The 15,676-nt window shown below is 39.6% G+C and overlaps 2 protein-coding genes and 1 pseudogene across 13 annotated transcripts in view; 2 read left to right on the top strand and 1 right to left on the bottom strand.

Annotated features, from left to right (window-relative positions):
* Nucleotides 1-14,487, top strand: part of LOC148359467 (disks large homolog 1-like) — a 36,972-nt gene extending 22,485 nt beyond the window's left edge. The window contains exon 5 of one of the 3 annotated variants that reach the window (XM_088344716.1): nucleotides 10,206-14,487. In XM_088344716.1, the coding sequence (XP_088200842.1) occupies nucleotides 10,206-10,214 (9 nt within the window). In that variant the 3' untranslated portion in view covers nucleotides 10,215-14,487. Of the gene's footprint in view, nucleotides 1-3,354; nucleotides 3,615-10,205 lie in introns of those variants that run through there. The other 2 variants (XM_088344713.1, XM_088344715.1) reach the window with 2 other exon arrangements.
* On the bottom strand, nucleotides 469-613 carry LOC148359468 (U2 spliceosomal RNA; annotated as a pseudogene).
* Nucleotides 4,345-15,676, top strand: part of dlg3 (discs, large homolog 3 (Drosophila)) — a 101,732-nt gene continuing 90,400 nt past the window's right edge. For all 10 annotated transcript variants that reach the window (XM_088344710.1, XM_088344706.1, XM_088344702.1 and 7 more), the window contains exon 1: nucleotides 4,345-4,731. In XM_088344710.1, the coding sequence (XP_088200836.1) occupies nucleotides 4,348-4,731 (384 nt within the window). In that variant the 5' untranslated portion in view covers nucleotides 4,345-4,347. The remainder of the gene's footprint in view (nucleotides 4,732-15,676) is intronic.

Here is a 15,676-nt window from a genome sequence, read left to right as displayed (position 1 = left end):
TGGTGATTTTTTTTAGGCAAGAGTGGAGTGAACATAACTAATTTTACGAAGTATAAGGAGCACCAGGTAATGAAGTGTATCCCCCAAATTAGTCTTTTGTCATCCTTATTTCATAAGGATGGCTCACCGGTCTATAAAGCTACAGTAAGAGTTACTGTGTGTATTTTTGTATTACTATTGGGCTCTATATACACTTGCATATCAATAAAAAATTAATGCAATGATAAAATGATTGATGAGTTTATAAGTGTTGCTGACTATAATCGTAAAACATTGTATGTAAGGGATTAGAACTGAGTACTAGCTGTGAGGGGGGAAGGATTTTGTAAGGTTTATTGTTCTATATTTTTTATCAATTATCCGTTATCAGTCGAATCATAATACGCTACAAAGCCAAGGGGCCGAGACACTTGCTCTCAGCCAAGAGGCTGAGTCAAGGTCCCAGCCACAGAGCCCAGCAGCGATCAGTGCGAATGCACCATTCCCGGAGGTACTGCAATACCAGGCTGATGCGTGGAGTGGACAGAGCAAGGTCTTATTCCATCTCCGGATTGCAAAAATCGATTGGAACTAAATGTCCCTCATTGGCCTAGCCACAGGGCCGGGCAGCAGAACTTCATAGATAGTACATAATTCCAGAATCAGACCACAAACACTTTACTACTAGACCATCAGTGGTATAGATGATGTACGAAACGGCCTGAAAGCTTATCCCATTATCTCACTATTTTGACTCAGGGTGCCAGCAAGACTAATTTGCATTGTGCCTTCTGAGAGGTAAAACAGTCTATCCACTACTTCACCTGTTTGCAATGACCCCACGGTTCAATATTGTATACAGACGCAAAAGAGCTTACAGAGTAATTTTTGAAAGACCTTCTTTAGTGCCCATTCTCTGACATTTGTGGGTGAAGAAGTGAAGAGACTCTGATTCTCGTTTGCATACAATGTTTTGCAATTTAGGTCAGTGATGTTTATCAATTTGACCAATCACTGCTCAAATCTGATAATATCAGTTAAATCTTACCTAAAACTATTGTATGCATCTTGTCGACCGTATTCTGCAGCATGCAAAGTGCACTGGGTTATTAAGACACTTTCAAATGTATGGCCAAATTGTTTTTTTTTGGTGTGCCTTGTAATATGGATTCTAAATGTTCTTTGAACTCAATTGGGCATTGTTAACATACAGTATACTTAATAGAGAAAATAATCTACTTTCAACTTTTAAGGACACCTTAAACGTCGCAACACACCTTTAAAGTTAAATGTGGAAACTTGTATTAGCATAACGACGTCACTAGTGCTCTGCCCCTTCCAATTAGATTATGTGTTAATGACATGTATACAGGGGTGTTTGTCACTAGAGATTTTTTGGATTGATCTAAAAATTCAGATCTTTATTGGACTATTTTCTGCATACAACAAACCCTATGTCGCCGATAGTTTAAGGACTTTCATTTAAACAGAAGTACATACAGGTTTCTGCAACCCGTCTTTAAAATGTCGATTTTATTTATTAGGCAAATATCTGGTCTTGGAACTGCTGATTATATTAAGCTTACGTGTATCTCTGGAGCAAGATTTTACACCCTGATTTTGTCAGAAATAAGTCCACATTTTTGGACTGTTGCTATCACAAATTAGCATAATACCTTTGCCTTCATCACGGATGGTATTTGCGTCCTGTGAGGCGGAAAGGCGACAAGCTTTAATGTAAAAACAAATTCTCATTACATAACCTCATCTCCTCATCTCTCATCTCATTAGCCGTACCGCTTATCCTCAGTAGGGTTGCGGGGGGGCTGGAGCCCATCCCAGCAATCATCGGGCAGTGGGCAGGGGACACCCTGAACTGGTTGCCAGCCAATCGCAGGGCACACAGGGACAGACAACTCATTCGCTCATTCACACCTAGGGACAATTTGGACCGGCCATTACATAACATTTTACAAAAATCAGCAGATCCTTTAAAATGATATTTGAGGAATAATCGTTAATTCTCAAAAGTTGTTTTATTAGTACTTGCTATCAATGACCAGTCAAAAGTTATTGAGTACCATTATGTTGATGAGTCTAAAAGAGAATATTATTGTTGCCTTAATTGATGGATTGACTAAAAGGTCCCCACATTTATAATTGGTAATTTGACAAAAAGTATTTGGAATTTTGCGCCGCACTGCTGTATATCTGTTAACCATTGCATGCAGGCCATATTCAAATGTTCTTCCCTCGCATTCCAGACGCACCCAAATCTGTTCCCGTCACTTTCTATTATTAATGCATACATGCAGAGACATAATGGTGACAATACGTCTCTTTTTGTCGCCTCTTCTTTTTCTCTAAAATACAAAAACCTGTTATGTCATGATACTTAATGTATGTAGAGTATGTGATCAAAAGTGCGTAACAAGCAAAAAACAAAATAAAATGAAAAAAGAGAAAGATTCAGTGGGTGCATCCCTTCTTACTCATGTGCACACACACAAACATGAACACACACACACCCTATACATCTGTCCATCCGTCCGCCCACTCTGCAGCCCAAGCGTGTAATCTTGTTGCTTTGGTACACGTGTGTTAATGTCATCACTGGAAAAGGAGATATCCAACCCCCACTATACCATTTTTTTTCAAGGACGCTTAGGGAGTACTTGATTTTGGCCTGTATTCGACCCAAGCAAGAGGGAAAAATATTTTATAGCAGTGCAGCTTTGATGTATAAATGTAGTGGGTACTGTGGGGTAGGGCAGTGTAGTGCAGATTTTTACCAAATGAAATGAAAGGCTAAATATGTTGAGTTCTCCCTCTATGTACGGGGTTTCGTGGCCCACTGAAGCAATTCAAAGATGTGATGTTTCTTTACAGAAAATCTGTGTTTTATTAAAGAGACACTATGATTAGCACATATTAATGGTTCCAAAAACTTAATTCTTTCAAGATTTAAATATTTAGCAAAAATGCATAAACTGCTATGTAGACATGCATTTTTTAAAATTACTCCTCGGCTGAGGAAGTTGTATTTATTTTACGTACCGTGAGGATCCACCTAGAGGTTTGTCTGTCATCTTGGTGCTATGGATACCAAAAACATTGTTAAAGAGTGGTCATTAAAAATTTGTTAGAATTAGTTTTTAATTCTTATTATTGGGGAAATGTGCTTATGATATGAGCAAGTTGAGCTACGTGCACTATCCTGGAATGAATTAAGCTCGTGTGTCGAGTTAACATTGTATTCTGATCTATTTCCCCTGTGAAATTTGTCCTTTGAAATCATTGGAACACTGTGATCCAGTGTGCGTTTTCATGAGCCTTTTTCAAGCAGTGACCTTACACTGCATCTGTCCCTTTAAGAGCAGCCAGTGGATGGCTCTCTGCTGCTGATGGCGGCTCTTGCAGTTGATTGGCTTATGCAGCGGCGAGGAGAAGGGAGGATCGGGCTTCCAGAACGACAGGGATGCTGCTACGTAGTTGAACCTCCCCCACCGCCTCCCCATATCTCTCTCTCTCTCTCGCTCTCTCTCGCTCTCTCTCGCTCTCTCTCGCTCGTCACAATCTCCACCCTTGCTCATTCGCATCCTCGGAATAATCCACATCTAGGGCAAGCTGGCTGAGAGGCAATCACGGCTCAGCTCCTCTCTGCAGCTCCCTGCTAGAAGAAGAGGTTGCATTAAACCTTTTCAACGTGAAAGGGAAAAAGGACGAGCAAATTTGGACGGACCAGAAGACGCAGAGAGTTGAAGAGCAAGATCTTTTTTTTTTTTCCATTTGAGGACGTCGTTTATTTATACATATTGTTTATATACCTATATATATTTGTACACACGCTTAGATATTTATATATAGATCAAATCCATTGTACATATCGGTATTTGTGCTTGTCTGTTTATAATAATATTTTTATACGTCTTTGTGTGTGTAAATATATATAATGTATAAGCAAAACATATATATCCATATATATGTCCTTATATATGAATTTATATGCGCATCACTGTGAACCAAGAGGAATCTCATCTCATCGGGGCTGGTCTCTGATTGTGATCGTACCCTATATTTTGACCATTTGATCTTCTACGTCAAGAGGACAAAGACGCCGTGCCCATTTTGTATTTTTTTTTTTCTTTTGCTGTTGCTGCATCACGTCTCGCTCTCCAATTCTATCTCCTCCTCCCCGCCCCCCCTCGCTTCGCATCCGAGAAGCTGAGAGCAACGGGATTTGACAAAAGAGGGCGGGAAATAAAATCTCAAATTCCTGTGATTAGTGCCCTTTTCCGCTGGCATCTTTGTTCTGTTTAGCCGGTTGTGGCGCCGTGTGACATCAGCCCAGCGTCAGCCCCAGCCAGCATGCACAAACACCACCACTGCTGCAAGTGCCCAGAATGTTATGAGGTGACCCGCATGGCGGCCCTGCGCAGGATGGACGCCCCGGCCTACGGGGGAGGAGACTGGCAAGCTGAGCCCTACGGATACCCGCCCGGGTATGGAGGAGGCCAAACGTTACCTGCTCCAGCTACCGGAGGAGGAGGCGGCATGGGGGGAGGGGGAGGAGGGGGAGGAAGCGGCACCTTAGGGAGAAGTAAAGGCAAGATGATGTCTAGTGGTGGACCTGGAGGCCCCAATCCAAAGGGCCAAACCAAAGGGGGACCCAAAGTCAATGGCAACAACTCAAGTGGACAGGGAGCATGGTGGCCTGAGTGCACCTGCACCAATCGGGAGTGGTATGACCAGGTAAGACCCGAGGGTATTCTTAGATATTGTTCCAGGGAATGAATGGTCCTTACACCCAGTTGTTACGTCCCCCTTCATTCATCAAAACATAAGCTTGTTAGTCTTCTTGGCTCTAATTATAGGGAACGATTGTGTTTCATTAGCATATTTCAAACCTAGGCGAGATCAAATTATTTGGGATGTTTAGAGTTTAGGGACAATTTTCTCATGCTGGCCCCCTTACCCTTTTTAGGCTTATACCTCAGTAACTAAGATTGAAAATTTATTCTTGCCCTGGTGCCTGAAATGGTTCTCACACATATTCATTACCTCCCCTTCAAGCTAGCATAGTTGGAAATTACTTTGGAACAATGGTTCTGGTAAAATTTTGTGAACCTTTCACCAATCTAAACTCATTAAGATTTAGGGATTCTTTGGAGCCTGTATCAGGGTATGTTTTTTTTAAAGCAGCATTTTTTAAGCTACATTTGTAACTAGGCTATCTAAAACTGTGGGTTTCTTTGGGCCTTGATTAGCTAAGATTGAGCATTTCTTTGAACCATGAGGGGGTTCTCACTGCCATTTGCAATTTTCCCAATGCTGTGTACTTAATTTGCAAAATCAATCTTGTAATTGTGGTATTATTGTTCATGTGATGAGCCTCCACACGCGTTGCATTTCCCGCTTTTGCACTCTTAGCCTTCCATTTGACTGTGGTAGGAAGCAGTGCGGAAAGGACCAAACAGGAGTGATCCAGTTTGAGTGCAACCATTGGAGATCATGTTTATGCGTTTGATGACTAACGTTTATAGATTGGAGCACGCCTTGGCTTCAGTGCTGATTCAGGCGTCGTAGGCCCGAAGAGAAAATGGTGCGTTTTTAATTTTTTTTCTTTTTGTCAGGAATATTATTATGTAAAGATGTCTCATCGTGAGCCGAGAAACAGAAACAGTCAACAGTCACCCGTGTCTGGGTTTAGTTGTGATGATAAAATGCCATTGCCCGAGTTTGTAGTAATGGACTCCATTTTATACGGCACGGACGCCGATTTATAGACGTGTCCTCTGCAATGCTCGTCTGTACAACTGTCATGCTTCCAGCACAGATTATGAATGAAACTGTTGCGTTACATGCGTTACATTTTAGGTCGGACTGTTTTTACATGAATGACATTACAGTTGAAGAAAAGTGGGTAGAAAAGCATTAAAAAAAAAAAAATAGATCAGAATCTTTTTTTGAAGCGTTAAGCAAGGTACATATATGTTAGCTCAAGTGGGGGAAGGGCCGCGCTTGTTGAGCATGAGATTGAAGGAACGGCTTTTTGCCATGCACAAAAATGTGGCAACGTTGCATGGAGCGGCCGCATCGTTTTTCTCTTTTTTTTTCGTGTGCTTGTGCTTTTTTAATGTCCTACGCCACATTTTAAGCTCTGTGGGCTAGGCAGGAAGAGCAGGGAGGTGAGAAGATGAAGAAGAAGCAGCAGCACAGGGGCAAAATGGAGGCTGAGTTTTTCAATGATGCCCCTGAGCAGAGACGCAGCATGGATGGAGATAAGGAAATGCGGAGTCTTTTCCCTCTTCACAACTACGTTCGGCATTCATGTCACACATACGCCACAATGTACGCTTATGTAAGCAATTACCGTCACCTAAGTGATCTGCGTTATCGTCCAATGTGTACTGCTCATTTCCAGCAGATTTGATTAAAAATCTTATGGTCGTGAAGACACACTCCAACTTTAAAACCGGTACCTGAAAAAAATATTTTTATTCAAAACTTGTGTCACACAATTTAATTAGTTTTTCCCAGTCAATCATGACTAATGTTATTAATAATGTCCCTTTTGCGTTTTGGGGATTTCGCATGACATATATCTGGATTCAGTTTTAAAAATCTATTTGTCAATTCCGAACATCTGCAAAGCCTCTGTATGTATCTGTGTCTTAAGTACATGTTTCAACAACCTTGTTAGTCTTGAAAAATCCTTATCTTATGACCATAAATACACAACAATGTAGTTTACCAGTTTTTGAATACGCCTGCTTGACAATCTTCCATTGTTAATTTTATGTGGCACCCTTCCAAAAATGTTTTTTTAGCCAAATTATCTGAATCATATGCTGTACTTTTCGAACTATATGGCGCAGCGATTTATAAAGGCGCACCGCCTGAAATGAGTGTTTGGGGATTTTTTTTTTCATATGTAAGGTGCACTGGACTATAAAACGCACATTAATGTAACTAGAATAAAGGCTAGGGTTGCACAAAAATAAATAAGTATTGTATTTTTGCATTGACTGATTGGTTTAAATTAATTGCCGATAACAATTGCAAAGAAATGTATGCAAAAAGAATGGAACCTGGATCAAGGCAGCAGTGTTCATTTTACCTCTGAAAAGTGATGGGTCCCGGGGACTCACATGCTCAAAAATCTACGGGTCCCAACAGAGATCTATGGGTCCCCACAATTTAGTGTTATCAAGGTTGAAATTGTAAATCGGCGACAAATATATAATATAGATCTATATATTCATTCAGTTTTAATCATGAAATTATTAAATCATTTTCTGCATCAAATTATGGTTGGTAATATAGCTATTAAAGGGATAACCACAAACCTGGCTTTTTTTAATTTTCTCCTTTATACTTCCTTTTTTTCTTAACTTCTTTATGCAACATAATTCGTAATATCAATCATCAAAGCAAGTGAGCCGTTTGAGACGGACTTCCTTACACTACACAACGAGATCTCGTTGGCCGAGATCGGCGTGCAGACGAAAACTCGAACTGCAAGACCAAAACAATAATGGCGGATCTGCCTGAAGAAAAGTTTGGAGTGCAGTAAAACTTTGTTAAAAATGGAAACCGGGTAATAATGACAATTTTGTGACAAAAAGGTTGCGTCCCAGGGACGCACATTGATTTGAGACTATGCGTCACCAGCAAAAATGATGCGTCTAGGACGCGGGCAAATGAGAACCCTGAAGCAGGGAGAGTGCCAGATCCTATCCACTAGACTACTCGGGATAAAGACAACACACGAAAAGGCAGGTTTTAGTTACAGTCCAAAGTTGTTTATTATTTTACTGGCCCGGGCCCCGAGAGTATTGTCAGGCATTTAACTGGTTTATGGTACAATAAATGTTGGGGACTAATAAAATTGTATTACAGACTCTAACCACTTTTGGTTTGTATCTGCTACCATTACTAAAAATAGTGTAATAATGAGCTGAGACCTATTTATTGCCTTGTACGACATCATCTATGTCTCTAGAGGCCTAGTATTTACGATTCTGAGCTCATACCGTTGCTATCCAGGTTTGATCCCCGTTGCCAAAATATTATGCCATTTTTATCAGCGATACATTTTCGACTTATAAATAATTGAAAAAATATGATAACGCACCTGTATATAATTGCAATTTATTCCGTACACAAGGCGCACCAGATTACAAGGCACACGTTCAAATGTCTGGTTAATTGGAGTTTTTTTGGTGTGCCCTATTGTTTGGAAACTACGGTAAATTAACCTACCCTTTCTAGAATCCATACATCTCCAATGTGCCTTTAAATAAACCTGCAGGTGACAAAAGGGCTGGAAGCATGAGAAATGCACCAGTAAAGGCAGGCAGTGTGGTGAGGAGGAGGCGTTGGCGGTAGTTGTGGTGGTGGTGGGTGTTAGATTACGTAAGAGTCGGTCGCGTTGTCAGAGAGGAGAAAGGCCTCTGACAGTGTGGATGAGCATCTGTCGTTTCATCCCTTTAAAGCAAGCTGACCGTGTACGGGCCAGAGGAAGCTGCCCTGAAAAACCAGGACTCACTTGAAAAAGGTGGACAGGACTGAGCATATTTCCCCCGTCTTCCCTGATGAACATAAAGCAAGGCTGGGGAGCGGGTGTTATATCAAACACTGGGAAGAAGGTGGAGCGCCACCCTCGTGTCGTCATTGCCAGCTTTTTCGAGCAAAATAATGGCTTTCAATGACATTATTTTGGTCCATCATTTGTGTATAAAACAAGTGCAATTAACAATGTGGCCCTTCAAATAAGCAATCTTGATTGGTTTTATTGAATAGAATCACCAAATTACTTTTTCACTTGCATTGTCAATGAAATAATAGGAAAAATGCACCTGCTAATTTGTCACTGCCAGCTGAATATTAATATAAAATAGGCTTGTAGCTTCATTCCAGAATACAAAATAACATTCTATAGGCAGGATATACATCAATAATATAAAGTGCACAGTAAATATTTAGCAAACTCCCTATTTTAACCAACATTTTCTAAAAGAACAGATAAATCATCACCAGTTAAACAGCCAATTTCAACCAAAGAAAATAATAAGAAAAGAGTACATGCTTGATTGTGAACAAATATTCCGAAAAGTAAAGATGCTCAAAAGAAAAATTGGCATGGATAATGAAAAATATCAACCTTCACCAATATAGGTCAATTCAAACTCACACAAAGCAACATTGCTTAGAGACAAAAGGTAATTGTTGACCCTTAGCAGAAAATTGCAGACAATCATGTCAGCTTCCTTGAACCCTGAACTGGTTGCCAGCCAATCGCAGGGCACACAGGGACAGACAACTCACTCGCTCACCCTTAGGGACAATTTGGACCTGCAAATTCACCTGAAATGCATGTTTTTGGAATGTGGGAGGAAACCGGAGTGCCCGGAGGAAACCCACGCAAGCACGGGGAGAACATACAAACTCCGCACAGGAAGTCTGGAGCTGGATTTGAACCCACACAGGAGGTTCCCAAGACATGAACTGTGCCGCACATGCGCTAACCACTGCACCGCCGTGCTGCCCGCCTGATATTGTTTAAAATAAATATTTTTTTTACCACTACGATGTGCTAAATAATACAAAGTCTCTCTTTAAGGCCACAAAGAAATAAAAACATTGAAAACATTCATCTTACAAAAAAATAAAATCTGTATAAGGGATACTTTTATTTACATTGTGGATTACCATGTCAGCTTGTGTTCTTGATAGAAAACTTTGGCAGGATATTCAGACCTCCCGCCCAAAAACGGACCAAATTAAACACAATTATTGGCATTACATTTCTGTTGGTGAACCAGGAATTTCCGAAATATAAAACAACACAATTACGGTGTGGATGCAACGTCAGGAGCAAATGTTGCTTCTCCTTACCTCGACTATTTCCAGCCTATCAGATTCGCTCATGTACTTCTTTTTTAATTTCAACGTCAATCCATACTTAACATAAAAACATTTTTTGATTGGCCACTTTTGTCTTTGTCAACGTCTATTTTAGACTCCTCGGCAGATTAAGATCAAAATCTCGCCCTTTTTTTGTTTGACTTCGCATCCTGCTCCGTGTTTGCACGTGGCTGGGTTTTCAATGAATTCACAGGCGCAGTGGGCGTTCCGTGTCGGACACTCCCATAGGTGATTACGGCTTGAAAGCCTGAGGCTTTGATTGGAAATGCTTACGTGCACCCGCTTGTCTTCAACAGTCACATTGAGTTATCGGTGTCGCTGGCGTGTGCATCCGTCTGATGAGATTTTGTCCGCACTGATGCGATTTGCCCTTCCTTGGAACAGCATCCGCCGGTAACAAACAGGATCGTCACATGCCAAACGTGCAAACGTTCAGCGCTATCTTGCCATCTTGTAGCCTTTTCTAATGGGTTTCTGTGCCTTTTTTAATGTATTTATTCATGAAAATATATTTGTATATTTATTCTGCAGTACCATAAACTCATTTTTGCTGGTTTTTCGAGGTTTTATTCATTGATTTTTTTTTTCCAAATTTTATTTTGTTCATGTGTAATTACCTGCAAGCAAGAATGCAAATTTAAGACATTAGCATTTTACTCACAAAGTGTCCAAAAAGAGGTATCAAAACCATCTTCAGGGTTGCACTTTTTTTGCCCATTTTTGCATACAAATATTTGAAGAAACAACACTGTAACGCTTGTAAACAGATTTAAAATGCATATACAGACGCTGCCCTACTTACGAACGAGATATGGTCCAGACGATCGTTGGTAAGTTGAATTTGTTCGTAAGTTGCTTCAGAGCTATATTTTCTATGTTTAAGGTTTGTATAAGTATGTTTAAGGCGTGTACAAGTAACCTGTATTGTGTTATACCAAAAAAATAAACATTTTATACAATAATACAGTCTATAAAGATAAATAAAGTTAAGTTTAACTTACTTTTGGAAGATGAGCTTCAAGATTTAGGCGCCTTCCTCGTTTGTGGGAGAAAGTGGCAGAAAAAAAGCGATCAAACCATTTTCTCAGCCACATCGAGCTCTCTTATTCCACTTGAATCCCAAAAGAAACGGCTCGCCTCAACTTTACTCTTTACACCAACCATATTGAATGGATGCACGAGATATTAAACAGTAAAAATGCCAAAGTTCTTTGCGCACAGTAGATACAGTCTAGTATGGTAACACATGAACTAGGAAGAGGAAGCCGGATTTCTCTGGGGTGGATGCTGGGTGAGCTCTCAATGCGCCACACACTGGTAGCACTACAGTTCTGTCCTGTACTCAGAAAAAGGTGCACTATAGAAAATGTAACTTACAGTAATGTCCAAGTGTTTTTTGACATCCCTAAAAAATTGTTCATATCTACCGTTTTTAGTAACTCGAATGTTCGTAAGTAGGGGAGCGTCTGTATGGACTAAATACCTGAACTATCATATAAACATGCTATTTTTGAAAATACTTTCAGCTTGATATATTTGCATTTATTTTTACCTAACACGAGCCTAACTTTGAGTGAGCTGACATAATTGTCCGCCATCTTGCTGCCACAATTAACAAAAAAATTCAAAATGGCTAGGCAAAAAAAAAAGGAAAAAAAAATGGTGCTTATTGGTCACTTTGACTCAACATAATTTGTTCCTTTTTTTGTGCTTTATAGCCCTTGTTTTCAGTTACAACTCACAATACAGCGACACCTAGTGTTCTAATAATACACACCGTCCCTTTAAAATTACTACGTGCACTTCCTTGGCCTACTGCTAGTTTAGAATTCGGCTTTGTGAAACTAGACTATTGTCACTTTCATGTGAAAATTACAAACACTCATGCCAATTAGAATTGATGTTGGATACATTTTACCCCTATAAATGAACGGCAACACTCTCATGTTGCTGTTTGATTTGCCGCTCCACTCTTGTACTGCAAGTTTTGCCTCAGGTTATATCAATTTCAGTAGTGTTCATCATTTGAAAAAATACATATAATTTTCCAATTTCCAATTTAATATTGTACTTAAAATTGTACTTAAAATAAAAATGTCCATGTTAGTGTGCACACGTAATTTCAGAATCACTCCCCTCATTATAATATGAAAAAGATTGCTGATTATGGTGTAGAAAATACTCACTAAAATGAGAAAAGGACAAGGTACAATATAATAGTTATTTGCCTTTTATGAGCAGTAAGCAAGCCAGTGACTAAAAAAAAAACAAGACAGACGTACAGTACACCATCATACGAGCGAGATGGCCATTGACCCAAGCGGCATTCAACTCCCACGTCGCACCTCAGCAGCGTTAGTGCGGAGGTGGCTGTGTGTCGAGAACGCAGGAGGAGCTCCGTGGATGCTCCCTTACTTTCTTTTTCGTCCTTTAGGGGAAAAAAAGCATGCTCTGTACTCAGGTCTTAATGGAGTTTTCCTATAAGTCTGACTCTAAGAAATTATATTTTTTTGCACTATAAGGCGCACTGGATTATAAGGCGCACCCTCAGTAAATAGTCTTTTGTGATATATATAGATATTGTTTTTCTTATATAAAACACACCGGACTATGAGGCGCATGGAATTAAAAACACTTTAAGGGGAAGGGTTGAACCAAAAGTAGGCCGTTCTAGTGCATTGATTGATCGATCAGAATGTATCACTGATTACAATTGCTTAACATCAGATACAATGGGAATCAAACCTAGATCGCGGCACTGAGTGCACCGGTTCCTGTAAACTAGAGGACTATGGATACAGGCAACACAGTAAAATGGATTAGGTCTTATCTCATTGGTTCACTCTTTTTAGTCATGGCACCAAAAAGTTTATATTGATATTGGGTCGAGCCATGATAATATTGTCAGACATTAAACTGGTCCAAGGTCAACCCAACTGGTCAAGTCTTTACGAAGAGCACAAGATTCTAAACTGAATGACAAAAAAGGCATTGTGGAAATTTCGTTTTCCTGAAAGATATGAATAACTGCATAGTATTGAATGTGCTTGTCACATACAATGCTTAGTTTATGCTGAAAATACGGAAACAACAATTACTCTACTCCATTATATCTGGTACTGTGACTAAAAATAGCGTGATAATGAGATGCGGCATTTTCATGTGTTGTTTGTATTCCTATGGTTTAGTAGAAAGAATCCGGCATTCTTCCTGCCGCGTTATGGGTCTGATTCCTTTCCCTTTTAATGTTCTCTAATTTTGATCAACCATCTATCTCTCTAGCAGCCTAGTGGTTAGGATTCGGTGCACCTAACATTGGGTTCGATTCTGTTGCCCACATTGTTACGAAATTGTACTCGGCGATAAAATTTAGCTACGAAATAGTTGCACAAATATGAAACTCATTTTCATTTTTTTCCACATCTAACGCACAACAAATTATGAGGCACACACATACATTGCTGGCCAATGTAGGGTTTGTGGGTGTGATTTATAATCCAAAAATTACTGTACTTGACCCTTAACAGTGCTTAAACAAAGATTTTCAAATCGCTCATACTGTAAATGAAACGCCACTGATATGGCGCTTCTTCCCTGATAGAATGATAAAAGGGGCGTGCTGCCTTTTGTTTGCTTGCCTGCTATGTTTTATCCAATTTTTTGTAGCTGGTTTGTTTGGTTTTGCTGATCACAGTAGCGCCTGGCCTAGAAAAATGACAGCAGGCCGGACTCCTGAATCAGCGATGTAGGCGGCAGAAAATACGAGCTGCACACCAGAGACTTTGGGTGGATTGTGGTTCAGTGTTAAATAAAAAGAGCCTATTGATTAAAAGAAACACATCTATTTGCACATTGGGCAATAAAAAACAAAAAGAGGTATGCTGTCTGTTTAAGTTGAGGTATTTTACCACATTTCTTTTCTTGATTATTGATGGTGTATGTGTTGAAGGTAACATTTGCTCTCGCCCTTAAATGTTAACCTGGAAGAAGCTGTTGATAACATGAATCACTCAAAGATGTGTCTTTTAAATGACTGTAAACCGGTTGGGGAAAGCTAAGACATTCAAAGCATTACTTGGAGCTCTATTGGCTGTGCGGCAATCAGTGTGATAATGTGAATGCCTAGTATTTGTAGCACAATCAAAGAAACCAAAATAATGTAGTTATAAATGCATTAGGCACCTCTTGGTCCTGTTTTTTTTCTTTTTCAAAGGACAGCAAATTCAATGCAGCATCCATTTACGTTCCAACTTTTTTGATTTGTTTGCCTTGTTGTTGGCTCCAGTGCTTCTTGTTTCGTCATTGCGTCATATTCAGCTCCAGAATGCATTCAACAAGAAATAACTCTTAAAACAATTTTATTTTGTTATAGTACGGACTTAAAAAAAAGGACTCTTATCATCCAGTAGTCAAGTAGTTTTGGAAGAACTTGAATTAAAACACTGTTCTTTGTCCACTTTTGCCGTATTGTAAATGTTTGTTAAAAGAAAGTATGCTTCTGAAAACCTTTATTGAGATTTGATAGGTTTCAAATCTTTATATATGTTTTTCAATTCTCTTGCTTTGAAATCATTCTTGATCGGCAATGATACATTTTCAAGCAATTTGATACCTGTTGTGTGTTCATTCCAGAGTGTGGTCAATCTGTGTAGCCATTGTAAGTTATGTTTTTTCTTAGATCGGCGTCAGGAAATACAGTGAGTGGATTGGGTGCCGCTGTCTTTGGTAGACCACACATGGAAAGAGAGCTCCATTATTTTCAAATTACTTGTGCGGGGTGTTTCGCTCTTGAATATTCTTCGGAGATTTTTGGACTCAGTGCCATGTTCTAGCAAGCGGGGTAGAAGCTTACATCCCCCACACGTTAGCAGACCTCGTGTACAGATCACAATCGATAGCAGAAGAGAGCTCCTGAAGCTTTCTGACTCCTCTTCAATTCTGTGGGTGTGTGCGGGTGCTTTAGGAGCAGATTTTGCTGTTACTGCTTTTTTAACGGCCATTTTAGATGCTCGTTTTTCTGTCAAGGTCGAACATCGATTAAAAAAACGTCTTGTTGCAGATTGTGCTTAATCCCCCCTAAAAATGACGCCCCAAGACCCTATGATTAAAATTGTTCAAATTAAAAACCCCTTAAACTTCATAATGTTCAGTAGATGTGCTTGGGTTAGGGTTAGGGTTAGGTTACTTTAGTTTTATAAAATACGTTTATGTCTGTCTTCTGAATTAGCTGTGTTTGTTTCATATAATTTTGCCCTTTGCTGAATGCTTTGAAAACTGCAAGAACATAGTTGAATTGAGATGACTACTAGATTTGAAGTTGGTTAATGAATTATTTCTTATATGAATTCATGCTTCAATAGTCTTCATTCTATCATAAAAGTAACATTCAAGACAAAAACAAAGATAAAACATTTTGAATTTTAAATCAGATATGTTGTAACCCTGTGGGGAAAATCCACGATGCAAAGAATCATGTCGTGCTTAGTTGAGATGGAGGGAAGTTGTGTTTTTTCTTTTGCTAGTCTTGCAATTTGCTGCTGGTGTAAATAATTGAGAGATGTCTTCTTGCAGTTTGGTCACATGCTCCTGGTTCGCTTTGAGTTTATTCTCACCTCACAGCAATTGCGTTTCAGATATTGGCCCAAAAGTTTAGAACAATCATCTGCCAAACAGGGCATAGTGCACATCTAAAACAAAAAAAACCCGCAAGGCGACTTACTCGTTTATCAAGGCAAGGCTGCTCTTACAATTATCTCCAAATCTGCAC

Source organism: Urocampus carinirostris, chromosome 9, assembly GCF_059441175.1.
Source record: "Urocampus carinirostris isolate Australia breed hairy pipefish chromosome 9, RoL_Ucar_1.0, whole genome shotgun sequence".
NCBI lineage: Eukaryota > Metazoa > Chordata > Actinopteri > Syngnathiformes > Syngnathidae > Urocampus > Urocampus carinirostris.
This window is presented reverse-complemented; position numbering and strand designations above follow the sequence as displayed.